The sequence below is a fragment of the Helianthus annuus genome, chromosome 2, assembly GCF_002127325.2.
Source record: "Helianthus annuus cultivar XRQ/B chromosome 2, HanXRQr2.0-SUNRISE, whole genome shotgun sequence".
Taxonomy (NCBI): Eukaryota; Viridiplantae; Streptophyta; class Magnoliopsida; order Asterales; family Asteraceae; genus Helianthus; species Helianthus annuus.
The window spans coordinates 127,322,324-127,349,309 of record NC_035434.2 but is presented as its reverse complement, the minus strand read 5'-3'; the positions used below and the strand labels follow the sequence as shown (position 1 = coordinate 127,349,309).

At 38.2% G+C, this 26,986-nt stretch overlaps 2 protein-coding genes across 2 annotated transcripts; one reads left to right on the top strand and one right to left on the bottom strand.

Annotated features, from left to right (window-relative positions):
- The first annotated feature begins 10,766 nt into the window (after nt 1-10,766).
- On the top strand, nt 10,767-19,111 carry LOC110921578 (toll-like receptor 2 type-2). Its single transcript, XM_022165932.2, has 6 exons — nt 10,767-11,086; nt 13,130-13,284; nt 14,273-14,490; nt 15,928-16,537; nt 17,852-18,355; nt 18,804-19,111. The coding sequence occupies exons 1-6, from the start codon at nt 10,881-10,883 to the stop codon at nt 18,899-18,901; spliced, it is 1,791 nt and encodes a 596-aa protein (XP_022021624.1). The 5' UTR covers nt 10,767-10,880; the 3' UTR covers nt 18,902-19,111.
- Nucleotides 19,112-20,409: 1,298 nt separating this feature from the next.
- LOC110895524 lies at nt 20,410-20,799 on the bottom strand. Its single transcript, XM_022142850.2, has one exon. It carries the CDS (start codon nt 20,797-20,799, stop codon nt 20,410-20,412), a length of 390 nt encoding a protein of 129 aa, XP_021998542.2.
- Between the last annotated feature and the right edge of the window lie 6,187 nt (nt 20,800-26,986).

The following is a 26,986-nucleotide window of genomic DNA, read 5'->3' as shown; positions in this document are numbered from 1 at the left end:
AACTCTTGCATCTCGGAAGGTGCAAGACGGTAAGTAGCCTTGGTGACAGGAGTTGTGCCAGGTACAAGATCAATGCGAAAGTCAACGGTTCTAGGAGGAGGAAGACCAGGAAGATCTTCAGGAAAAACATCAGTGAAATCACACACCACTGGAACGTCGCTTATGTTCTTCCCTTTGTCCTTTTGTTCCACCACGTGGGCCAGGAAGGCAAAGTTCTGTTTACGTAAGCATCTGCTCTTTTGTGTACATGACATCAGCCTCAGTCCTTTCGAAGGTCGGTCACGTTCAAAGTATCACCAGACGGAAGAGGAAGACGAACGAGCTTATCATGACAAACAATCTCGGAATGGTTCTTACGCAACCAATCCATACCGATAATAACATCAAAGCTACCCAAACGCATGGGTATGAGATCAATAGAGAACACGTGATTGTTAAGAGTTAGGGAAAATCACCCACAATAGAATTAACAAGGATCGACTTACCATTGGCGACCTCAACAAAGAACGACTCAGATAACTTAGAGCGTGTACAGTTTATCAAAGACTCAAATTCCACGGACACAAAGCTTTTATCGGCACCAGTATCAAATAGAATTGAAGCATAAAGGTTACTGACGAGAAACATACCATTCACTACATCATTGTTGTTGGGAGCCTGATTATCATTGAGATTGAATGCTCGTCCACGAGCGGCTGCTTGTTGATCTTGGTTCAGCTGGGGGCAACGATTACGAAGATGAGTGGTATCTCCACATTGGAAACATGCACGAGCAGCATTGACCGGCTTGGGATTCTGTAGGGGAGCTGGAGGTGCTGGTAGAGCTGCCTGAGCTGGGACTTGCTAAGTTGGATTAGCTTGGCGACAATAGGGAGTCGTGTGACCATAGCGGTTACAGTTGGTGCACAGATGACATGCAGAAGCAGTAGGATGATGAAAGTTGCAAGTCGCACACTTGGGGTAAGACCCAGTGTACTGCTTCTTAGCTTCTGGGACAACAGGGTTAGCAGCAGCAGTAGCAGGAGCAGGTTTAGCAGCAGGTTTGCAGTAGGAACAATAGCATTGCATCTTGAGCCCTGGGACTTCCTTTTCTTGTTCTTGCTGCCACTTGGCTGCTGGGTAACTTGGTTTGCAGACTTGGAAGTAGCAGGAGTAGCAAACTGCTTATCACGCACACGGTTGTTGTTCAAACTTGCTGCCAGATGATAGACTTCTTCAATGGTATCGAGTTGAGCTGCTTCGATTGAATCACACATCGCAGGAGGTAGACAATTGATGTACTTGGTTATCATCCGCTTGGGAGTAGAAACCAAGTGAGGAACGATCAAGCTCAACTGCTTGAAACGGGTAGTATAAGCCAGGTTATCATCACCAACCTGCTTCAAGTGCCAAAACTATTCTTCAAGCTTTAATTGTTCATGAGGAGGGCAGAACTCGAGCATCATGAGTTCTCGCACCTCAGCCCATGGAAGAGCATAGGCTTCTTCATTAGAACGAATGTTTCTCTCATTCGACCACCACTCCAATGCTCTGCCTTGAAACATCCCAGTTGCACTCCTAGTCTTTAGATGATCTGGGCACTCGCTGTTAATGAAGGTAACTTCAATGCTGTCGAACCACTCGAGCATAGCAGTCACCCCGTCACTGCCCATGAAAGGCTTAGGGTTGCAAGAGATGAAATGTTTGTAGTTGAATTTAGTAGACTTTTGTTTTCAGCCTTCGAGTCCACAAAGGATGGAGGAGTGTTTGATCCTTGAAGTTCAGAGACAATCTTTGGCACGACTCGAGCAATCTGGTCGGCCATGAAGGACATCATCTTCTTCTGAGACTTCTCCCTGGATCTTTTGAGAGTGTCGGATAGCTTTCGAGAAGACATCTAAAGATCTGACAAAAGGATCGTATAAGACTAGATTAACATAGACTAACATAGGTTAACACATGATAGACTGAGACTCAAGACTTCGCAAGATTTTGATGGATACCGAAAACCCACGACCTTCGCGTGGCGTGTTGTACGGAGCTTGGCAACAAGTCAGAAACGTTTATATATAGGAAGTACCAGCGGCGTATCCACCACTTTTCGGGCACGTCGCTTCTACCCCGTACTCAGAGTCATGTTACGTGTCGTAATTGCCAAACAACGCACTCAAAATTATCACAGTACACAGGTAGACTAATCCGATAGATTTCAATAGATGTAACACCACAATCCACGACCTTCGCATGGCATGTTGTACGAAGCTTGGCAGCATGTCAGAAGCGCTTATATATAGGAAGTACCAGCGGCGTATCCACCACGCTTCGGACACAATACTTCTACCTCGTACTCGATGTCATGTTACGTGTCGCAACAATACTCATCATCATTATCATAGATTTCCATAAATTTCAATAAATTACTATAGGCTTCAAATAGTCTTTAATATATTCAATAGACTTCAATAGACTTCAATAGATGCGATAGACTTAAATAGATTGCCATAGATTTCAATAGATTTCCATAGACTTTAATAGATTCACATAGATTTAGCATTAACAACTCACAACTAACGAAATCATGCATGACACGTATTACCAAAGTTCGGCGACATAATAGAAGCACTTATATATAGGAAGTACCAGCGGCGTATCCACCATGCTTCGATCACGTCACATCCCCCTCGTCATTGGTGTCATACTTCGCCAACCGCAACATTAGACTAATCAATTAAATAGCATAGATTGACCCAACTAATCCGCATAGATTGACCAAATAGATTCACAACATAGATTTAGCCCAAATAGATTTCACAACTTCAACCCGAGCCTACAAGACTACGAACTTCACTTAGCGCGTGGTACGAAGATTGGGTAACATGCCAAAAACACTTATATATAGGAAGTACCAAGAGTGTATCCACCATGCTTCGAACATGCCACTTCCTCCTCGTCTTCGGCGCTAGGCTACGTTTCGTATCTTGTTTCTCAATCCACACATACGTAGTTTATACATAGATTTCACTAGAGTACACGATAGATTTCACATGGAGTACGCAAATAGTCTTTCCATAGCTTTAGAATTCAACATCATCACCGATCAGCAGACACTAGGTTTTGCATGGCACTTGGTGAGAAAGTTGGTAACATGTCAGAAACACTTATATATAGGAAGTACCAGCGGCGTATCCACCATGTTTCGGACACATCACTTTTCCCTCGTATTCCATGCCATGTTACATCTAGTGCCTTACAATCACAATACCACATAGATTAACATCGTAGATAAACCTTGTAAATTTAGTTTGATCCTGAAGGATTAATTGTTTTAGATTGCGGACATACGTGCGATTCGTGTAAAAGTATTCCGAAATGATCGAAGGATCGAGTGTAAAACCACATACATAAAATCGGAATATCATAAAAGATAGGCTCATAAAACATAGGATTGTTCCGGGTAGAGGAACGACGACTAACCAAAGTGATTCGAACCCCTTTTGAATTGAGGTAACGTGTCTTGACTTACTTAGACAAATACGTCATCGATGTTAGGCCTACGATATTCGTCCTTTTGGTCATTCCACGTTCCTAATTGATCGGAAGTTACGAGACTTTGGCGAGACATAAAATCAAGGAGTGGGACTAGTTATCAAGATCTGAGTTTCACTTCTAACTTGACAACATCGTGCCCTAATTAGCGTTGGTACTCGTCCCCAGACAAGACCTACTAGAATAATAGGGAGATTTCCTCATCAAGGTTCGGATGTCACTCCTGACATGAGAGCAAACCTCGTGTAAACAAACATTGATTAACAGTGTTTTCAAAATATAAAGTGTATATTATGTTAGCCTTAGGAAAGGCATGTAAGTTTAGCATGAATACATGCTGCTAGGAAGCAGATACGGTAGAATACATAAGTCTTAAACAACAAATAAGAATCAAGATTTCCTAGAACTATAGACTAGGGCAAGTATTCCTACTTATCCTAATTCCCTATAGTTATGGCTCTGATACCAATCTGTCACACCCCAACCGATGGCGGAAACATCGGGGTGCGAGCACTAAGCGTTCAGATTGCTCATGAGATTTCCATAACACTAGATATTTTGATAGACATTAAATAGATTTCATAGTAATTGTCTAAATCAACCATCAATCACAAATATCAAGTATCAAACATAACAAACATTGTTCCAATTGTTCAAATGTCTAAATTAACTAGGCGACGTTTCTAGGCATCTCCTAGCTTGATTTCCAAGTGTTCCAGAGCAACCTATCAGCCTGCAACATGTATTAAAATATCAATACAACCCCTGTGTGAATGGGTGTTGAGTCCAAACTATAGTACTACGTCGTTAAGGCAGGTAGACAACATTCCACGTGTAAACACAATCAACAAGCATTCATTTAGTCATGTAATATATGCATATTGGTCAGTATTCAATAACTTGAGTAGTGTGATCGTTTGTGTTTTGAAATAAGTAACGTATGTAACACCCAAAAGTGCTAAAAGCAAAAAGGGATCGAGTATACTCACAACAATTGATTGATGGATTGAAGGGAGCGCTTGAGAGTATGGTTAGCCTGAACAGTTCGATAGCATAACGATGAATACGTATAGAATGGAAACAAGTGTAAGTGGGTCGAACAGCCTGGTCGATCGAACAGCAGGTTCGATCGAACGGGTTGTTTGTTCGGTTGGAAGATCCGTTCGGACAGTCTGTTCGATCGGCCGGTAGGCTCGATCGGCTGGACTGTTCGAGTGGATTGTTTCTTCCCTTGAGTGGGATGTGTTTGTGTGTGATGGTTTGACCTTTTGAAGTTTTCGTTGTAGTATTTGAGAACACTGAAGTGTTCTTACCTTTCAGGTCGATCGATCGAACGGTCTGTTCGATCGGCCGGCTTAACCGATCGGTTAGGAACTTCAGTAGTAGTCCTTAGCAGGATGTCACTCGATCGAACAGCATACTCGATCGAATAGCATGCTCGGTCGGGTGGCATTCCAATACGTCCAACGAATTGAAAATCGACTAAGGGTTGAAGCATAGTATCTCATGATCCGATGAGTAATGCTATCAAACGTCTCGTTCGATCGAACATCACCTCGTTCATTACTATACTTCATTGAATTGTCAAAATGTGGGGCCATATGCTAGCCGATCGGCTGACCTGGTCGATCGGCTGACATGTCCGATCGGTTGGGCTGTTCGTTCGAACAGCCTAACCGTTTGGTCAGCATCCTGACCTGATCGGCCTGTTCGTCTAACACTTGGCTGTTCTGATTATTTGACGTTATATTGAGGTAGTTTGACAACGAGCTGAACCATGGAACTTTCATTCTTACTTGTTTCCCCTACTCGGACAGGAATCACCCAAGTCCGGCCGGTAAACTGTTCGGAACGGTAGTCTGATGTTTATCCCGAAGTCGGTGAACCTCGTAGATAGAATCCGAATCTTGAACCACTCATCCACTAGAATGATTGGTGAGTCGGCTCAAGCTCCGTTTCTACCGGTTTGAAGGCATTGAGTGTAAAAGAGTTGAAAGAAAGTTGGAAATCTTCCTTTCAATCCTTTACATCCTGTAAAGGTTTAGATCTATCACGGATCTTAGCTTGTTTATGTGGAAATCGGTTAGATCCGAGCTATTCATGGTGGATTGAAGCCAAAACATGATGTTCTTGAAGAACACCATGATGACATCATCCTAGAATGCTTAGATCTTGATGATTTCATGGTTAGAAATCAAGATTTGAAAGATAGAAAGGTGTAGGAGTGTGTATTGATCAAGAAAGTACAAGATTTAGGATGAAAACTTACCGGAATCGGAAGAAATCTGAGAAAAGGTGAGGAGCACGAGCTGGTCGGTCAGAGAGTTTCCAAAAGTGGAAAGAATGACAATGATAGCCCTATTTAGAGGCTCCAAAAGAGGAAAGGGCTGGCCGATCAGCCAGGCATCCCGATCAGACAGCCTGCTCGATCGGACAATCCGTCCGATCGGCTGGGCTGTTCGATCAGCTGACAGCCTGATCGATCAACAGCCTGGTTCGAGTGTTCGGTGCGACGATTTTCGATATTTCGATTTCGATTGAAAACGATATGATTACGATAGAGTTTCCTATTCGAATTACTTTCAGTCCCAATCACTATATCTAACATACAATCATCTACATTTCACCCTATCCTTACGTTACCATTCGTCATAATTCGATTTCGATTGCATTCGATTTGAGTTTCGAGTTTCGGTTCGAGTTTCGCTTGATTCGATTGATCACCACACAAAACATAAAGTAAACACGCACAGGTAACACATAAGGCACACACACGTATAACAATAACCAAAGTTCGCGCAATTCGAGATTCGAGTTCGATGATGGTTAGATCGGTTTGATTACTGATTAGTTAACTTTATCGCATTGTTACTTCCTACTATTCACATTCGTAATTCGGTTCGCGTCGATTAAACATTCGGTTACTTCGATTCATTCTTGATTACAACAATTACTCCTCATAATACAAATAAAACATAAAATAGACTAATTATAGTCAAAGAAGTCAAAGTTGACTTAGACTTTGACATTTGAAAACACGGGGTGTTACATTACATCCCAAAAGTTTTAAATAAAAAGGGACCGAGTATACTCACAGTGATTGCTTAACAGTATAGACTGTTATTGGATCAAAGGGAGCTCTTTTAGAATTAGCCTGGTTAGATTACAACAGATAAGAGTCGGGCAGAATAACGAGGTTGCGTAAAGTGTCGGAAACAGTGACTGGATCGGATGGCTGTCCTATCGGATGGTTGTCCGATCGGATGGCTATCCGACCAGATTGCTAGTCGATAGGGTGATAAGTGTGTGAGGAAACGGATGGCCGCCCGATCGGATGGCCGTTGCCACTTGGTTCAAAATCCACAAGGTGAGAGGGATAGGATGGCTGCCCGATCGGATGGCTATCCGATCAAGTTGCCACTCTATCCAAGTACTAAGTTTAGTGTTGGTCACTCCTATCGGATGGCAGCTCGATCGGATGGCTATCCGATCGGGTTGCCACTCGATTGAGGTTCCCAAGTTCCAAGTTTTTATGAAAAGTTCTAAGTGTTGAAAGGTTTCAAGGCTAAAGGACAAGTGCCTCCTGATCGAGTGGTTGCCCGATCGGGTGGCTATCCGATCGGGTTACCGTTCGATCGGGCGGTCCTTGTTCCGTTCACCCTCTTTGTAAGTTTCTAAGTTTTAGATTAATGATGTCAGCAGGGCACGTATTGAGACAACGGTAGACTCATCGGCACACAGTCGTTCTGATCGGATGGGAACCACCCCTAGTCCGATCAGTTAACCGTCCGCGATTGTGTTAATGTCAGAATCCGTACTCCGGCCATCATTTTTCGATAGAAATCCATATCTAAGCTGGCTCTAGACTAATCATCAAGTCTACAGCCCGTTCTGAGCCGGATTTCCCCCGTGTAAGGTAAAAGTTTGAAGAAAGATGAAGATAACTCAAGTTTTATATGAAAAGTCTAGATTTAACTTAGATTTAGTGTAAAAACGTATGAAATTCCTTAGATCTGAGCTAGATCTTGGAAGAAATGACATCATTCAACAGTTTGTACAACCGCCATGATGACATCACATTCAAGAGCTCAAATCTCAGGGATTTCACGGTGAAAAATGTGATTTCAAGGGTGAATTATGTAGAGAATGAAGTGTAGATCAAGAAAGTACAAGGATCTAGCCTAAAACGTACCGAAATCGCCATGAAAAATGGAGAAATGTAGCGTGCGTGCGTCTGGTCGAACAGGGCTGTCACATCAGTGAGAATGGTGATGTGACAGGCCTATTTATAGTGTCAGAGCGTGTAAAGTGGGATGGTGTGCACGGATCGGGTGGTGGTCCGATCGGGTGACCATCCGATCGGGTGGTCATCCGATCGGGTGGCTATCCGATCGGGTGGTCATTCGACCGAATTGCCACTCGGTCAATCCATCCTTTATGCACTCCGTCCTTGATTCGTTTTGCGAGTTAGATTTAAGCGTTGCGTATTATTGAGCAAGAGAATAACTAGATTACATCATAAACACCAAAAGTTCCCAAGATTAATAGATTCCGCCAGTGACAAAACTCCAGTCTCTCGTTCAACCAAGAATCAAGTTTCGCGAGTCTCAAGAGTCAAACACCAAATAGACTTAGGCATTTCAATCATAGACTTAGACATTCCAACATAGATTTAGACATTCCAACATAGATTTAGATTTAGACATTCAAAATATAGGATTAGGCATTCCAAGCATATAGATATAGGCATTCCAAGTATATAGGTTTAGACAACAATACATAGATTAAGGATTAAAAGTGACAATAAGTAAGTCCAGGGACTAATCTTGACAAAAGCCTAAAGTTTAGGGACGCTGGGCGTTACATGTACCATCAACACCTAACATGCCTGCATCAATAACTATAGGGTAAATTACGTCTTTCGTCCTTTATCTTTGTATCAGATTGCAATAGATAGGCTTTAACTTCAATAATTACAGTCATAGTCCTTTATTTGGAAAACTTATTACACTCTACGTCCTTTAGCACTAACCTGGTTAAAATTTTCAGTTAAGTTTGATTAAATAAGGGTAGTTTAGTCTTTTTACCAAACTATTAAAAATTGTTTAATAAATATAACAAAGCAAAACTTTCCTTTCATCGTCATATTTGATCTACAATAACAGAATTCAATGAAATTTCAATGTTCAATCAATGAACTTTAATGAAATTTCAATCTTCAATCAGTGAACTTTATTCTGTAATCAAAATTTTTTAAAACCTGCTAACTACATAAATCGAACATAAACAACTAACCATCCAACCCTTACAAACTCACAATAATCTCGCAACAATCAAAAGCGATTACCTTCTCGAAAAAATTACGAAAAAAAAACTTGTTTCTCGCAACAATCAACACTGTCGACCATGTTCTTCAGCTTCGACCAAAAATCTGTTTACCTCCTGCAGAGGATTTCAGATTTGAGGTTTCTAGATCTGAGGATTTCCATACCGGATGTTTAGAGGATGTCAGATATGAGGTTTTCAGAGTTTTCCAAGATCTCCACCTTCAGATCTGTGTCACCGCAGATTTAAACGTTGAGGTAGTGGTTAGGGGTGGTGATTAAGATTTGCCGAAAAAGATCAGTGCGCTTGCTAGAATCTTAGATCGGAAGTCCGTTCACCAACACGTTTCTCTATCTAACAAACAATATCTCTCACATATTCACTGTGTGTGTTTTTGTAGAAACGATGAAGATGATTACAAAGAACAAGCTTGAAGAACAATTTGGGTTTTGATTCAGATTTATGATTCTGAATTACTAAGAGAGAGAGGAGAGTTGAAACTTGAGAGAGATAAAGAAGAGCAGAGAGTGTTTTGATTTTTATATATATACAAAGGGAAAATCTAACATCCATTAGTGAAAAGGACCTAGTGTGTAATAAGTTTTCCAAATAAAGGATTGTGACTGTAATTATTGAAGTTAAAGGCTATCCATTGCAATCCAATACAAACATAAAGGACGAAAAGTGTAATTTATCCATAACAATATCAATCAAGAATCACTAACAAAACTTACATTCACTTATTTTTCTAAACACAGTCAAAAGTTACATATTAAAACTTTAGTTAGTAGTTTCAAATCATTCAAAAGTTACATCTTAATCACATGATTTCATAATGGGTTGAGCATGATCATTAACGACTAAGGGTCTATTTGGCAACATCTGAATGGTTAAGTGCTGAACCAGTAAGAGGTCTGAACTATTAAGTGTTGAACCAGTAAGAAGTCTGAATCATTAAGAGCTAGCATAAAGCTTAATCGTTCAGAGGAAAATATCTGATCAATTCAGATTAGATGTCTTAACCATTCAGACTCAGTATAATGCTTAACCATTCAAAGGCAATTGTCTGAACCATTCAGACATCTGCTCGTGAAACAAACAATCTGAACCATCAAGTACTGAACCAGTAAGAGGTCTGAACCATTAAGAGCCCCATTAAGAAGTAAACAAACGCCCCTAAAACCCAAAAAACGATCAGACTAAAAAAACCCATTATGACAATTAAATGTACTTTCTAAGTATGCATCATAAATAGGGGGTTTGGTCACCCTAAAGAACACCAACACTTCAATACCGCACGATCTTGATTCTTATTCTGACACGACCCCTGTTAACCACCACTTTAATACTAGCACTCCCCATACCCCGAACAACCACTCACACTTGGATCCTTACCCAACGGTTTGAACTTTGGACCCTTAATCCAGCTGCAAGTTCACATATTAACATCACCATTGAAATATATTAACTTCATACTTGGTTGTTAAGTGAAATTAACGAAATATCATACCTGTTACTTCCTCAGATCTCAGAATCACAACATACGACAACATCTTATGCTTGATCGAACATGAAATCAGGTGTCTTGTGGGTAATCGGTGAGTGTAGTTGGGAGAAGAGATTGAAGAGTAGCTTATAAAAGGGAGATACAGGAGTGATATGGTTGACATTGGGGTTAGTTTAGGTGAAATTACCATTTTGCCTTTGTCAACGTTTTATAATTTGACGGTTAACTAACGGTCAGTTACAATAAGGACTTGATTGATTCCAATTGACAATCACAGGGACTTGATTCCAATTGACGGTGAGCCCTTATTTGAAGAAAAAAAGGGCTGTATGTGTCATTGTGTAAACTCTGGGAATGAAATTGTACTATTTAATTTAATTTAATTTAATTTAAAACCACTATTAACCTGCAAATCTGACCTTTCCATTTACTGTCTTCCCCAATTTGGGATTCTTCAAATCCTCCCAAAATCAAACAAACAGGAACACAAAAACCACTAAAAAAGCTTCAAATTGACCTAACAATGGCGGATCGGAGCTTGTTTACCGAACTAGAACACCTAGAGAGTCCTCTTGTTCGTCTGTGCATCGAAGCCGCTACACAAAGCGCAGACGCCGTCGAGTCGTGGCGGAGACAGCGACGGACTCTCGAACGGTTGCCGTCTCAACTCGCCGAACCTCTGCTCCACCGCCTTCTCCGCCGCCGCCTGCTTTATCCTTCTCTTCTCGAGTAAGTTTCTCTAGATCGTAAAGTAGCGGTATCCGTTGTAGTAGTATTCTCTTTGTAGCAGTATCCTCTCTGAGGGTATCCGGGGCGTACTCGGTAAGCCCAATCGGTGACCCAAGTCACCGCACGGGCACACCGCCGCCGTTGATGCGGTGAGGCAAATCGGGGACTGAGCACGGTTGGGAGTTGCCGATGAGAGGGGGATGAGAGAGAGAGGAGAGAGGGAGGGCGGTCCAATCACAACATTTCTTTCTTTTTTTTTTTTTTTTTTTTTAAAAAAAAAACCAATTCACCTAATAGGGGAGTGGCGCCATCAAATGGGGGTGTTAGGGGAGTTTAAGAGGGGAGTTGACGTGGCACACGGGGATTGGTTTGGCGTAAGAGAGTGCACTCACCTATTAGGTGTGCACCCCCTTCACCCTGAATGAATTGTTGTATGATACATATTCAGTTATTATTCACTAGTGGAGAGAATGCTGTTGGTATTGGAAAGTAAGTGAGGCTAAGTATAAAATGTTTAAATGAAAATGTTGTTAGATTCGAAGGTATATGTGTGTTTAGATCTTCAATTGACTAATTATTATAGGTTATATAGGTTTAGAATTGTATCATCTTTTATATTTCATAGTATCTTTTGTTTTTTTATGTAAGTTTTTATGGATCGTAAAGTAGCATTTTGCTTATTGAATTAGTTGTTACGCGATACATATTCAGTTATTTACTAGTCGAGGGAGGAGTGAAAGAGAGATTGTCATTGGTATTGGAAAGTGAGTGAAGCTATGTAGGAAATGTTTCAATGAAAATATTGTTAGATTTGAAGATATGTTTAGATTCCCGATTGACTAATATATGCAGGCTATATGGGTTTAGAATGGTATCATGTGGAAATCATAACTGGATGCTAGTTATATTTGGTTCTTCTGAATCTCAACGCAAATCTATATGAGGAAGATACTTTGTGCCATAGTTATCGATAGCGGCCATAGCGACCGTTATCGCGAATAGCGTTGGGAATCGATGGACATGCGCTATTTGGATCTCACGGCTGAAAAGCGTGAAAATAGCAACATTATGTTTTTTTATTTGTTTCCTTATATATGGGCACGTATTAGGTTTTATTATATTCACGTACTACTTGACGTTTCAAATACCACGTCTTCATCGTCTCTTCAACCGCTGCCGATCTCTTAGCTATTTTGGTACTATTGGAAGGTTTATTTTTGGATTATAATTGCTACAATATTTAAATGCTTGATGTGAAATATTTTTGAATTTTTCTACTACCTTATCGCTAAATACGAAATGGCGGGCGCTATTCTATCGCTATCGCTACGTAGCATATGGTGCCTTGTTGCTATTTGTCGCTATCGATAACTATGCTTTGTGCCAATAGCAGAGCTTATATATTGTATCAAGTCGGTAGCTATGTAGTCTACTATATACAGTTTGAATATTGCTTAAAAGTGATCTGAACACGCTCACATGTGTGGATATGTGGGGTGCAAAGAAGCTTACCCTACTTACTGTGCCTTTTGGCTTGTTGCTTGCACATAGGTTTGGTGTTTACTTAATTTGCTGATGAGTTGTGATTACTGATAAAGAAAAATGCTCTTTTGGTTGATTGTTGAATCACAAGATCTCTTTCCAAGAGTAACAATGATACCTTTCTTGTACGCAAAATTTGTGAAACTGGAAAAATGCTATTAGCAAATTCCAAATTCTCATAAACTAGATGAATGTTTATATCTAACGCTTTAGTGCAGTTCTTTTATTGATGTGCCTGTGGGACGTTTATCCTGTTGAGAACTCAATATATTTTAAAATAGATTATGTCTTTGTTTATGACAACTATTCATTTTTGTTTGGTATCTTCTAATCAGTAAATGAGCCATATTGTTGTTATTGTAGTACTGCTAGAGTGCTAGTCATATCATAGATTTACTTGAAGTAATTGACTTCTTTTGCATGCCTTCCACCCTGAACCTTATGTCAGTTTGTGCTCAAACCTATTGTTATAATTTATTTAGGTTTCATTAATTTGTGCAGAGTGTTCAAATACAGCGTAGAGAAGATTGATCTGAGAGGTGAGAGCTCCGTTGATGCAGAGTGGATGGCATATCTTGGCGCTTTTCAATACTTATCCTCTTTAAACGTTTCTGATTGTCATAGAATCAACAGTTCTGCACTTTGGGCTCTCTCAGGTATACCATATGCTCTTTTACACCTGATTACTTGTAAAAAAATGGTCACATTAGTATTCATCCTATTTGTTTGCTTCTCTTTAGTTGTTTTCCATGTAGTCGATAAATATTTCCTTATATTGTAATCATATCGGATTTCTTTTATGTAAGCTTTTTTTTTTTTTTTTTTTTTTTTTTATTTGGTTTCCATAAACATTTGCATTGTCAACTCTATCTAAGAGACCAAACCCACTAAACTCTAGCGTAACAAATCGTTTTTTTTAAATTTAGGGCCATAGTTGTCAATAGCGGCTATAGCGCGCTATGTAGCGAAGCGGCCAAGTGTCGCTATTTGGGTCATAGCGACCGATAGCGTGAATAGCGACAATTTTTTTTATGTAGATAGCAATTAGATATAGCTATAAAATAGCTGGATTTATAGGTTTTTGTTAAATATACATGTAAAATAGCATATATACAAGGGTATTTTGATGTAATATACATATAAAAATTTTCAAAATTCTTTTTCTAGTGTAATCGCTATTTATAAAATAGCCGTCGCTATTCGCTACGTAGCCTATAGGTGCCTTGTCGCTATTCGCTATTGACAACTATGTTTAGGGCATTTAATTTGCATATTTTCAAATGGCTTTTTATATAAAAAACCAAAAAAAGCCGGGCGATTTTTTTAAAATATAAGTTTTTGTTAAAAACGTAATGAAACTTTTTAATGTAACATGTTTAGCATCATATGTTACATCGGATGTAGCATATGTTACGTAGGTGTTACAAGTATTTTTGTACTAAAACAAAGCCTTTGTTACCGAATGTTTACGTAGGTGTTACATATGTTACATGAGGTTTAGTGGGTTTAGTCTCTTAGATACAGTTTAAACTATATACTTCTCCTTACAAAGAGTACCCTTTTTAACATCAAGTGAATTTCTTGTTTGGAATATAAGTGGAGGGTGTTGATTCTTGATACATCACCATTCGGGACTTGTTTCAGGTATGAGGTATCTTAAGGAGGTGGACCTTTCTAGATGCTCTAAAGTTGATGATGCAGGCATAAAGCATCTTCTGTCTATTCGAACTATTGAAATATTATGCATATCGGAAACAAGCGTTACCACAAATGGTGTCGCACTTCTCTCTTCACTTAAAAGATTATCAAAGTTGGATTTGGGAGGCTTGTTTATTACCGATACGGCCCTTGCATCTCTTCAGGTGTTCTTTTCTCTTACGCATTACTTGTTTCTGTAAACGTGTTCTTTTCTAAAGGTGGAAATTCCGGTTCATTTATTTTGAGCGGGTCTATTTGGGTTTTATTTTATCTCAAACGAGCTAAATAAGAGATAGCTTCATGGAGAATACGTCAAATGTGTTGGAAGTCACAAAAAGTTTACTGTTAATGCATACAACCTCCAAAGTCATCTTATTCAAATATTTAGATTACTAACGTAATAGTTGTTTTTATAAATATAATAACTTGTTAAATATTCATTAAAAATAGGGCTGCAAACGAACCGAATGAACACGAACAAGACCTTGTTTGTGTTCGTTTGTTAAGGAAATATATCTGTTCATGAACTGTTCATGAACACTTACCGAATGGGATTTTATGTTCGTGTGTGTTCGTTAAGGAAATGAATGTGTTCATGCATAGTTATCGATAGCGGCAGTAGCGACCACTATAGCGAATAGCGTCGCGTTGCGCCAAACCCTCGCTATATGCTGTGTAGCGACTCCATAGCGCGACTATAGCGGATACCGACGATGAATTCCGGCTGGAAACCTGCAAGTCCTGCCGGAAAGTTGCTGGAAACTAGGAAGAAGAAGAGCGGCTGCGTTATGTTGCGTTTGAGACTTTTCAGGGTTAATTAACTTTATAGATTTTCACATTTAACCCCCTATGTTTTATTGTTTTACATTTAGTCTCTAAAACTTGTAAAATCTACATAAAAAGTGTAAAATAAGTTTGTGTATTTTAACATTTAACCCCCTATTTTCACTACCTTACATTTGGTCCTTAAACTTATAAATTTATACGTAAAAAGGTGTAAAATTAACATTATATATATAAAAAAGTTATAGATAGCTATCTTTGATTTCTTAAATTTTTAACTACCTTATTGCTCGCTATTTCATCGCTATCGCTACGTAGCGTATAGGTACCTTGTCGCTATTCGCTAACTAGGTGTTCATGTTTGTTTGTTAATTTTTAGGAAACGAACACAAACGAACGTTCATGAACACAAATAAACGCAAACTAATGTTCATGAACACAAATGGAAACAAACGAACACAAACAAGCGTTTATGAACAAAATATATAATATACTGATACTTATTAAATGTTTTATTTGTTGGAATTTTGAAGTATTTAAAATTTTAAATAAAATATAAATACTAAAAAACTAAAAACACTAATGAACTATCGAACACAAACACGAATGAACATGTTATCGAACGTTCACGAGCATAAATGAAGAAACACGACCTTTGTTCATGTTCGTTCATTTAACTAAACAAACGAATTTTCTTGTTTGTGTTCGTTCGTTTAATAAACGAACGAACACAAACGGACTTCTCGCCGAACGGCTCACGAACTGTTCGCTGAACGTTTAGTTCGGTTTACCTTTCTCATCTATTACGTTCTTTTTAGGTTTTGACAAATTTACAGCACCTAGACCTATGGGGAAGTGATATATCAAACGAAGGTGCATCTATTCTTTTAAAATTTCCAAATTTAACCTTCCTAAACCTAGCATGGACCAAGGTTACCGTTTTGCCAAACGTGAGCTCCGTTACGCACCTAAACATGAGCAATTGTACAATACATTCTATTTTCAAAGGCGAAGGCAATAAAGCCAAGTTATCGAAGTTAACATTTGCCGGAGCTTTATTCAAAGATATCGACAAAGCCTTTTCATACTTTGATTCCAGTTATTTATCTTATTTAGACCTATCGAACTCATCTCTTCGTGACATATCCTTATTGTCACTCATCTGTGCCCTAGAATATTTGGATCTCAGTGGTAACTTAGTTGGGGATGATTCGGTTACGTTTATAGCCTCTGTTGGGGCAAATCTGAAAAGTTTGAATCTAAGCAAGACTAGAGTGAGCTCAGCGGGAGTTGCAGTTTTAGTTGGGCGTGTTCCAAAACTTGAAACTATATCGTTGGATTTCACACCGACGGATGATCTTGCCATCTCGTATATTGGTATGATGCCTTCACTGAAAGCGGTCAACATGAAGGGTACAAATGTCAGAGGTATCGTCTCGTGTTATATAATCAATTCTATTTATTTCATATTTCTGCATGCAATTCTAAATCAAAGACTGAAATAGAGTGGGTTTTGTGTGATGGAAAACAAAAACTTCTTTTTTGTCTAAAAGTAATAGAAGATTCAATATATACCAGTGTTTATGTAATCTTTAACACCATATTTAAAAAAAAATGAGTAAAGTTCACGGATGGTCCCTGTAGTTTGCACTTGGTAACGCATTTAGTCCCCAGCTAACAAATCTAAAGGTTTCAGCGGGTCCAAGTTAGGGACTAAATGCGTTACAAAGTGCAAACCACAAGAACCATTCATGTACTCTTGGCAAAAGTTGGGACTAAATGCTCTACAAAGTGCAAACCATAGGGGATTATCCGTATACTTTTGAAAAGCTAGGGACCAAATCCAAAGTTTTGGTCAACCATAGGGACCATCCGCGTACTTTACTCAAAAAAATTAGAATTTTAGTTAAATTACTTTCCCCCCCAAAAATGCGTCTCATTTTGTAATCATATTTTGAGGTTTTGATCGGGAGTATAGATGAGCCGAGCTTGATCTCTGCTCGATTCGAGTTCCATATTCAAAGCTTGACCTCGTTCAAGAGAATTTCCAAGCTCGAGCTCAGCTCTTTTATTAATTTTTAATTATTTTCTCTATATTATTTATTATAATTATAATTATAATTTTAAATATATAACATAAGAGGCCGGTTAATGTACAAGACCACCTTATCGTGCGATGCGTATGCGAGCATCTTAACCGCGCATCTGATCTAATCTAGGCTTTCGATTGAACGTGGTGGCACAATAGTAATTAACTTGGCCTAATTTCGCACGTTATAATACATAATTGTGCATGTTCTTTGCATAATTATGCTTGGGTTGGGTTAACCCTAATTTCGCACGTTATTCGCATATTACACACGTTATATTGGTGGTTGCGTAACGTTGCACGTTAAGAGCCTTTTGTATTTAAACCTTTCACTTTAACATAATATATGTTATTTAGTTATATTTATCATAATTATATATTGTGCAATATATATTTATTATATTGAATAAAAATATTTAAATCATAAAAATAATATGCTCGTTCAGGCTCGCGAGCCTAGCCATGCTTGGTATTTGAAGCTTGGGTTTGAGCTCGTATAGTAAACGAGCTTATTTTAGGTTTGGGCTCGATTCAAGCATTTAACGAGCCCATCTCGAGTAACTAGCAGCCGGCTCGTTTACATCCTTCGTTTTGATGAGTTTTTACACGTGATTTGTAGTACTTGACAACTAACCAATTACTCTACCAACCAGGTGTAATCCAGCAAAACGCCGAGAATACAGAATGTGTTCTGTCACTTACAGCACTTGAAAACCTAAAGCACTTAGAGAAATTAAATATCGAAGAAACCGCGCTTAAAGACGAAGCAATCATCCCCATTTCAAACTTGAAACAACTTACTCATCTTTCGCTCAGAAGCAGTTTCCTAACAGACGCCTCGCTGCACCACTTGTCATCAATCCCCAACTTGATTAATCTCAGCATGCGCGATGCTATTTTAACAAACACAGGAATTGAATCATTTACCCCACCACCGTCACTACAAGTGCTGGATTTGACCGGTTGTTGGTTGTTGACCAAGGATGCTCTTTTGTCATTTGTTCAACTGCATTCAGATGTTGAAGTAAGGCATGCACTCGTGACCACATTTTTATCTGATAAAGACGACAGTAAATGTCATTCCCCGTTTATGGGGACAGCACCGCAGAGAAGATTTTCGTCATCCCCGCTTAAATCTGAAATGGCTGCCATCATAGGTACGTTTTAAGGTGTTTTTTCACAATCTAATCATTAATATAAAATAAAATGATTAGTCACAATGTTCTAAATTTCCATTTAAATTGTTTAATTAGGTTATAAATGGTCAATTGGTCGAAAGTTGTCCAAAGTGTTTTCTTTAATGCATAAGCTCGTAGGTCATTTTAATAAAAAAATAAGATCATTTCTGAAATATTTTAATTTTTTTTACTTATATATATCACGCTTATATCTTTATAGAAAAACTAAAAATTTTAGACAAAAGGTGTTTCGGGTCAACCTGTACCAAAATGTTTGTGTTTTGACTATTACCCAACCCGCCCCGCCAGACCGTTTTGACACCTTTATGACGACTAACCTTGTATGTAAAATGAAGTATCATGCATTTTCGTCATCATATCAAAATATTATTTCGTAATATATTTTTTTTTTGATGATTTATGACAGACCAGAGGTTGAAATATAGTAGAGCAGAACTGCTATCTATGCAGTTTGCATCCACATCGGTTGGTCCGTCCAGTGACCCCCCTACATCACCCAAGTAGGAATATAGTGATCAAGGATATGTTTTTTTTGCTTCTTGTTGTTGTGAGGTTTGCCTTTTAAACCATTTTTATTACAATCAAACCATAAATTTTGCTAAAATAAATAGCGTTGGATGAAAGTTCATTATAATGTGGCAATTGAGCTCTCAACGGGTAGAATTCTCTAGCGCGTTGTGGCGGGAGTTTGGTTGGTATCGATTCAGTTCTTTACGGTGTTTGTACGACGATGACACTTGGAATAGCAACCAAAAGAGAATGAAATGCCCTAAACTTGGGGGTCTCATACGTTGGATTTACACTTTGCATCATAGTTTTAAAACCGGAAACTTTTATTTAGTCGCAGCATAAACGTTCAAAGATAACCTCTAATGGGAGTACAAAACATAACATCATAGTTCTTAATACAGAACTTTTATTTAATCGCAACATAAATAGTCGGGATGTCTCTCTTAGGGTAGTCTTGTGCCACTACCATCCATGATGTGCATGCTAAAAGTCAGTTACGTTGAGTGAGTTATAGTTTAAGAAATCACCTTTTAAAACGTTACATACAACAAAACATTTTATAATGACATACTTTACATGAACATATTGTATAGCATTTCCATCTAGTCAGACATTGACATATTTACGCTCTATCAACATACATAATTGTCCATTGAGTGATTGTCATCGCTCTTCTCTATCGGTTGCTGTGAGTTGGTAAGCCACAAAAGGTACTATCCTCTCGGTTGTACAATCGACATCATGTCGGTTAATGAGGGTAGTGATTACCACATGATATAAAATAGAGTTAATTACACAAATAGACCCTGTGGTTTATACGTAGTTTCACCTTTGGGTATTAACTTTTTTTTAACAGGTTCAGGTTATGTGATTCAAGGTTTGTTTCAAAGTTAGGTATTAAGCCTAACGGTTGTTAGTTATTAACTGATTAGACCCTCACGTGCACATAACGTGAGGGCATTTATGTCAATTCTCCTCCCAAGCCTTTAATACCCATAATAAAACCCTTTGAACCCTTCAATCATCTTCTTCAAATTTTACACACTGTTCAAGCGTTGATCTCCTCTGCAATTTTTCAATCCACCATGGTGTTGTGTGCTTGTGGCGACGATGAAAACATCTTCTGCGTAAGAGAAGAAATCACAGATAAAGCGACTGTAATCGGGAGAATTTTGTATGCATCGCAGTGATAACCGATTGTAGTGGCAGTGATTGAGACGGAGAACGAGCTTGACTGGAAGTTGTATTGACCGGAAAAGAGCTTGGTGGCTCTTATACTAAATTGAGCCACACAAGATATCAGAGAAAGTTGTAAATTGTTACTGTTTTTTTAAATTAGGGGTATGCGTTTGTCATATTTACTTTTTTTTGGAGAATAACGCAAACCTCTTGTGAGTCCTCAAAGTAAGGACCACAAGAAAAACCAAAAGTTATATCATAATAAAAGTAAAACCACATCAACTCTTCCAATCTAAACATTTGAATCTAGATCTATTTTTAATCTAAAAGAATGAAGACGCTTTTATCTTTGCCACGACATCCACAACTTTATTGGTCTTCCATTGAAAAATCGACTCGTTTCTAGCAATCAATATATTCCAAAGTGTAGTTAGGATAATCCCGTGCATTGTCCTCGTCTTCTGTTTTCTCATCTTCAAGTCTTTCGGAAGCAAAAGAAGATCTCTTACTTCGAAAGCATAAATGGAAGCCAATTTACACCAACTAGCCACCCGCGCCCAAACTTCCATAGCAAAAGAACACGCCGTGAAAAGATGACACGACGACTCCGAACCATCGCCGCATAGCGGGCATAACACATCTTGAAGTTTCATCCCTCTTTTCCTCATCTCCACTCTAGTTGGAAGCCTATCTTGTTTCGCCTGCCTAGCCATAACATTACACTTCAAGGGGATCCACCCGTTCCATTTCATCTTAAAAAAATCGTCATAATCCCGTGAAGAAGAAATCAACTTTTTAGCTGAAGAAACTGATAATTGTTCCTGCCCTCCCCCACACCATTTCCAAGAATCCACTCCAACACCCCACGTATGATCATGAATTAAAATAAGAAGGCTAAAAAGATCCGACACCTCCTGTTGTGAGGCCAGTTCTGTTCTCCATTCCCAAGTTAAGTTTTTCACTTCACCTCCAAGAGTCACTCTATTCTCAATAAGGACATCTTTGATTTTTGTTGGTGCATATGTCTGTTGACTTCGTCTTGTATTGAGTCATGTAATAGAATAGATAGACCAAGACACGTAGTACGAGAGAAACGGGAAACATGGCTGAACCAGCAGGTTCATGCGACCTGGCATGTATGGTTCGTGCGACCTGGAGTTTCCTATATATAGTGGGTCTTGGGTCTTCATTTGTAACATTCTGATTCGGGTAGCGAAGCTCTGCCGAAGTGTCGCCAGCTCTTGTAACGTTGTGAAATCAATACAAACGACAGTTAATCTACTTCTAAGTGTTAATCAAGCTGCAATGAAGATCAAATCAATGAATTCCGCCTCTGATTTGGTCTAGAACTCTTCTGACGACTCGTTTAGATCGAATTCCCCGATCCTACAAGTGGTATCAGAGCTCAGGAGGAAGAGTTCTTACCATTTCAGCTTGTTTTCACGGATAAAATCTGATTTCTACTCATTTCTACTCGTTCTTCTACACTTTTTCATCATAATTACTGAGTTTTTATGGTTAAAATGACCTGATTTCGTGATACAACACGTAAAACACAGTTTTACTCAATCCTTGAACAAATCAGAACCTAATTCAACCTAAAACTTGATAAAATTAACCAAATCGTGTGAAAACTGTTCAGATCGTTCGAAAAGCTTTCAGATCGTGTAAAATTGGTCCAGTTCGTGTGAAAGTGGTCCAGTTCGTTTAAAATTGGTCTCCAGGTTGTTTGGAAGTCACCAGGTCATTTGAAATCGGATTTCAAGTCGCACAGTTTGAGCTAGGTCGCGTGAGAGTATATCAGGTCGTGTGAAATCACCCCAGGTCGTACGAAGTTGTCTTCATGTCGTTTGAAGGTGATCAGGCCGTACGGGTTAAATTCCAGATCGTTTGAACTTCAGATCGTGTGAATTACCAGATCATTTGAAATATTTCATATCGTTTGAAATTGATAATTTGTGAATTTTCGACATCGAAACATGGATAACGAATTTTATAATGCATTTGCTGCTGCCCAGGGTACTCCTGTTACCGTTGCTCAGAATGTAAACATGGAGAACGAAACGGGAACGTTACAGAAACCTCCAAAGCTGATGAGCATTGAAGAATATTACAGTTGGCAAGAACGGTTCGAAAACTGGGTTCAAGCAAATCATCTAAGGTCTTGGGAGTGTATTGAAACTAAGTACGTTCGACCTCGTAATAATGTGGGAGTTATAAAGAATATTTCTGAATTTACGGAAAAAGAGAGAGAAATGTACAAGGCAGAAAAAATGATGATCAGTTTACTTCAACAAGCTGTGAAAGAAGACATTTTCATATTACTTCAACATGATGATAGTGCACGTTCGATTTGGGAAGCACTTCGTACAAAATTCGAAGGAAGTACGGAGATGATCAAGAATAAAAAGTCACTATTAAAGAAAGAATTTGAATTGTTCTCAAGTTTGCCGGGTGAAACTACAAAGACTCTTATTGAGAGATATTGTCATTTAGTACGTTCAATGAGTCGGTTGGATATCAATAAAGATCGAGAGGAATGGGTTGAAAAATTAGCCACTGCTTTACCTCAAAAAGAATGGGGTACATATCTTATGATTTTGAAGAATACCGAAGAGTATGATAGATTGACAATTGCTCAATTCATTGAAAAACTTGAAGGACAAGATCTTGAACAACAAAAGATCGCTAGAATGAACAATTCAAGTGGTCAACAAGATATCAAGATGTATTTCAAAGGTAATGTTCAAAATGTTGAAGCTAGTCCGAAGATCCAAACTGCTTTCAGTGCAGAAAACTCATCCGGATCACTCAATCAAAGTTCAATCAACAACAGTGGATTTTCTTAATATCCAAGTGTTAATCCTAATGTTTCAAATTCAAATTATCAGTCTCAAAGCTCAAATAATGGTAATGGTCATGTGCTACAATGCAACATCGCGTTGCATCTTCAGAACTGTCAGAATTTCTCTGAAGAAGTCACCAAAGGTCATATGGCATTACTAGTTACTGTGTTAGAATCATATGAGAGTTTGGTTGCGGGAAGAATCGGAAATCCTATGTTAACAAAAGAGGATAACGATCAGATTGATGCTGAGGAAATGGAGCTAATGGATATTAAGTGGTGTTTAGCGAGCGTGTTGAGGAGAGCTGAGAAATTTAAGCAGATCACAGGAAGAGATGGCTTACGTGATGCTAATGTTTCTACTTTAGGTTTTGATAAGTCTAAGGTTACTTGTTTTCTGTGCAGGGAAAAAGGACATTTCAAGAGGGAATGTACCAACTGAGAAGCAGGTGGAGCTCAGAATCCTTTCGGGAACAATGAATATTACCGGAAAGCAATATATCATCAGGTAGCTCAACAACCGTCATCATCCCGTGCTATTTCGATTGAAGATGGAAAGAAAAAAGCTTGTATTACTATGCCTCCAGATCAAGAAGATGAAAGATTACTAGAGGGATTTAGCTGGGACAAATATATTCCGGCTGAAAGTAACTCAAAGTTTAGAGCATTTATTGCACAGATCATTCAAGAGCCAGAGTTGATGAAAGAATGGATGGATGTATTTGTAAATGATGAGAAAAGTCAAGATGGAGAGTCTGTCACTTTAGAAGATAGTTCAGAAAAGACACCAGTCTTTGATCAATCATCAATGATAGCAGTGATGATGATGAAGAAATTAATCAAATAAACATTGGTAAAACTCATTTATCTCCTGAAAGTTTCAAATTTTATTTTGCAGATAAATTGGAGAAGCTAAAGGAGAAACGAGCAGCAAAAGAAAAGAAAAAGGTAAAATGTGAGAATGTTGTTCAGGTGGAAGAGAAGAATGAACAGAGTGAAGAGGTTAAAGTTATTGAAAAGATTGTAGAGGTCACAAAACCTTGTCTGAAATGTTTGGAACCATGCAAACATTGTGAAGAGAAAGATAAGAATTATAGTGAGCTAGACAAGATGAAAGAAAAATTGTTGTTTGATCTTAAGTACGTGAAAGAATCTTATGATGTGTTGAACAGAACGGTTAATCAGTTGGAAAAGACAAACTCAGAAAGAGAAGATGCTTTGACAATGATGAATGCAGTGATGATGTCTAAGCAGAAGGCCATCAATCATTATATTGAAGAATATGCAAAGTTGAAGCAGGAATTGGAGACTGAAAAGATTGAGAATGAAAGAATCAGACGATTGGTAATGAGTTACTCAAGTTCTGATTACTTGATTGATAGAATCTATCCGACAGTAGCAGGTTTTGAAGCCTTTCAAGATAAGAAGTCGGAAGATACGGATACTGGTAAGAAACAAAGTGCAAATTATAACAAGTGTCCACCTCCGATCTGGGAAGGTTATTCTCCCAGGAAACCAAATTCGGAACAACTCAAAAAGGCAGTCAATATAAAGTTAAAGTCTGAAACAACTGATGAGTTACCAGACAACATTGACGTCACATTCACATCGTCTGACACTGATCATGAGTCTGAGTTAATAAAGAAAGTGGTCGATCAGGTGTTGGATAAGGATGAGGAGTCAGAGTCAAAGTCTGAATCTGAGAGCTCAAGTTCATCAGTTGACAGTTCGAAATCATTGGTCAAAAGGGTTTACAATAAAGATTTTCTGATATCAAAAATTAATTTGAAAGACGAAACATTCAAAATAGCATATACTTTGAATGATTCAGACAAATTATATTCTGATGAGGAATTTCCAATTAAAAATGTGAAAATTGAAAATATTAAAACAGTTTTTAAAATAAAAATAAAATTTTCAGAAATAAAAGATAAAATGGGATTTTCAAAACCTAAATATACTTCTAGAGTTCAACAACGTTTAAACAAGAAGAAAGGTTTCGGTTCAGGTCATCAAAAGAAACCGAATCATAAAAGCAATTTCAAAAAGAAGGGGTTGGGTTTTGATGTTGGAAATAATCAAAATATTAAAGATTTTAAATCAGAAACAGTATTTGTTTCAGGGGCAAGTTCTGAAGAAGAGAAAAAGAGTTCATTCTGGAAGCAATCAAACAAAGCGTTTCTTGCAGAAAAACAGAAAAATGAAAAGAATGAAGCTAATCAGATAAAGGAGACAAGAACCTGTTACCGATGCGAAAAAGTTGGTCACATCGCCTGGAACTATTCAAAGGCAACCAACACACCACAGGGAGTGTCTTCTAAACTCAAAGAAAAAGTTGTTGAACTGAACCACCAACTGAAAAATTCAAAGTATTTAAAAATTCTACATTCGAAGTTGGTGAGAGTTCAAGACGTTTTTATAAAAGAAGAGTGAATCTTAACAAACAAGCGTGGGTTGTTAAGAAATCAGATGTTAAATCTGGCGATGAATTTGTTTCTTCGGAAGCAAAGGAGCCACTTTCTGGCGATGAATCTGACTCGTCAAAGTTAGAGGAGCCACAAGTTGAGCTAAAAAGAGAAAAGTCAGTACCGCCAATGGATGACGCAAACATTCCACCATTGCGGGCTGAAAATTTAAAACAAAAAGTTGGAAAAGTAGAGATTTCGAATCAATTCTATTCTGAAAAGAAAGAATTTGATGTCGAAAAAGCGTTTAATGGCAAAGTGAAACATATATTTGGTAAGATGGTTGATGGAAGGGCAAAAGGGGTAAAAGAATTTTATGAATCAAAAGGAATGTTCAAAGACCAAGTGAAATTGAACCGGTTACACCCAAAGCTGGTCAGGCTTGGGTGTCTGTATTCTTTGTTTGAAATCCTGACTTGCCGGAGCTCCCAATGTTGGTAATCGTGGAGCATGAATCAACATCTTTCTTAGACATGAAAAATGTTTTTGATTCATAAGAACCTACAAGTGGTTAATCAAGGTCATTAAGTTGAACTTGATTTAACTTTCATACAAGTGGTTGAAGAAAAGGAAAAATGATAGCTTTTACAAGTGGTTAAAAGAACAATGTGATGAAACCCCATGATTTTTGATCATCAACAAAACTAATTTTCCAGAAAAACCATTTTGATTAAAACAAACTTAAGTGTTTTGAAATCATAATGGGAAAATAGTTTGTTGTCAGGGGGAGTTCTGATTGTTTATGCCAAGTGGATGGCGAATTGAAGCAATTCACATCAGTTTGTCATTTTATTTGTACAGTTTGTTGCGTTTATTTTCAAATTTTCCCGGAAATCAAAAATTGAAACATGTTTTTGATTTTAGGGGGAGTAAAAAATTTAGAAATTTTGAAAATTTGAAAAATCCAAAAACATGATAAAATCTATAAAAAGTCAAAAAACATTGAAAAATAAAAAATGAGTTTTGTTGTGAAAAAGAGAAAATGATAGTACATCAGTGGACTATCACAACATGCTAAAGAAATGGAAAGTCAAAATGTTTTTAAACAAGTCTCACTGATGATGTGCCAGTAGACTTCACACGACTAGTAGATTGAATTTGAGATATAAACCTAAATATCAATACTTGCTTATCTCGTGGGGAACATCTCTAGGATATATGGGTAACCCCCGAAATCTTGTTTGAGAGATTGCCTGATTCTGAGATACTAGGTCTTTATACTGTTTGATATCTGGGGTATTATACCTGGTCTTCTGATATTGCAGAAGCAATGGCCTAGACTTCGTATAATACTTTACGCCCTTTAAAAGCTTACCCTCTACCTAGAAATTGAAAAATATCGAAAGATATGAATCAATTGCAGTTGAAGAAAAGATTCCCTAAAGGGAACACACCTAAAGTTGAGCCTTCATCTCTTTGACAGAACGGAAGTTCATACCTGAGCTCTCAAGGTCTCGCACTAACCCAGATACAGATATCAAATTGGTATATTCACCTGTAAGACTGAATCTAGGGAATTTTGATACGGGAGTATATTCTGAGGTGGGACACGCGAATAAGTTTAAGTCCTTAAAACATTAATTCGTATCT

Coding starts and splice junctions, on each gene's coding strand:
- LOC110921578 (XM_022165932.2), top strand. CDS start 10,881: ATGGCGGATCGGAGCTTGTTTACCGAACTAGAACACCTAGAGAGTCCT. Junction 16,538..17,851: donor GAAGGGTACAAATGTCAGAG/GTATCGTCTCGT, acceptor TCTACCAACCAG/GTGTAATCCAGCAAAACGCC. Junction 18,356..18,803: donor TGAAATGGCTGCCATCATAG/GTACGTTTTAAG, acceptor GATTTATGACAG/ACCAGAGGTTGAAATATAGT.
- LOC110895524 (XM_022142850.2), bottom strand. CDS start 20,799: ATGGCTAGGCAGGCGAAACAAGATAGGCTTCCAACTAGAGTGGAGATG.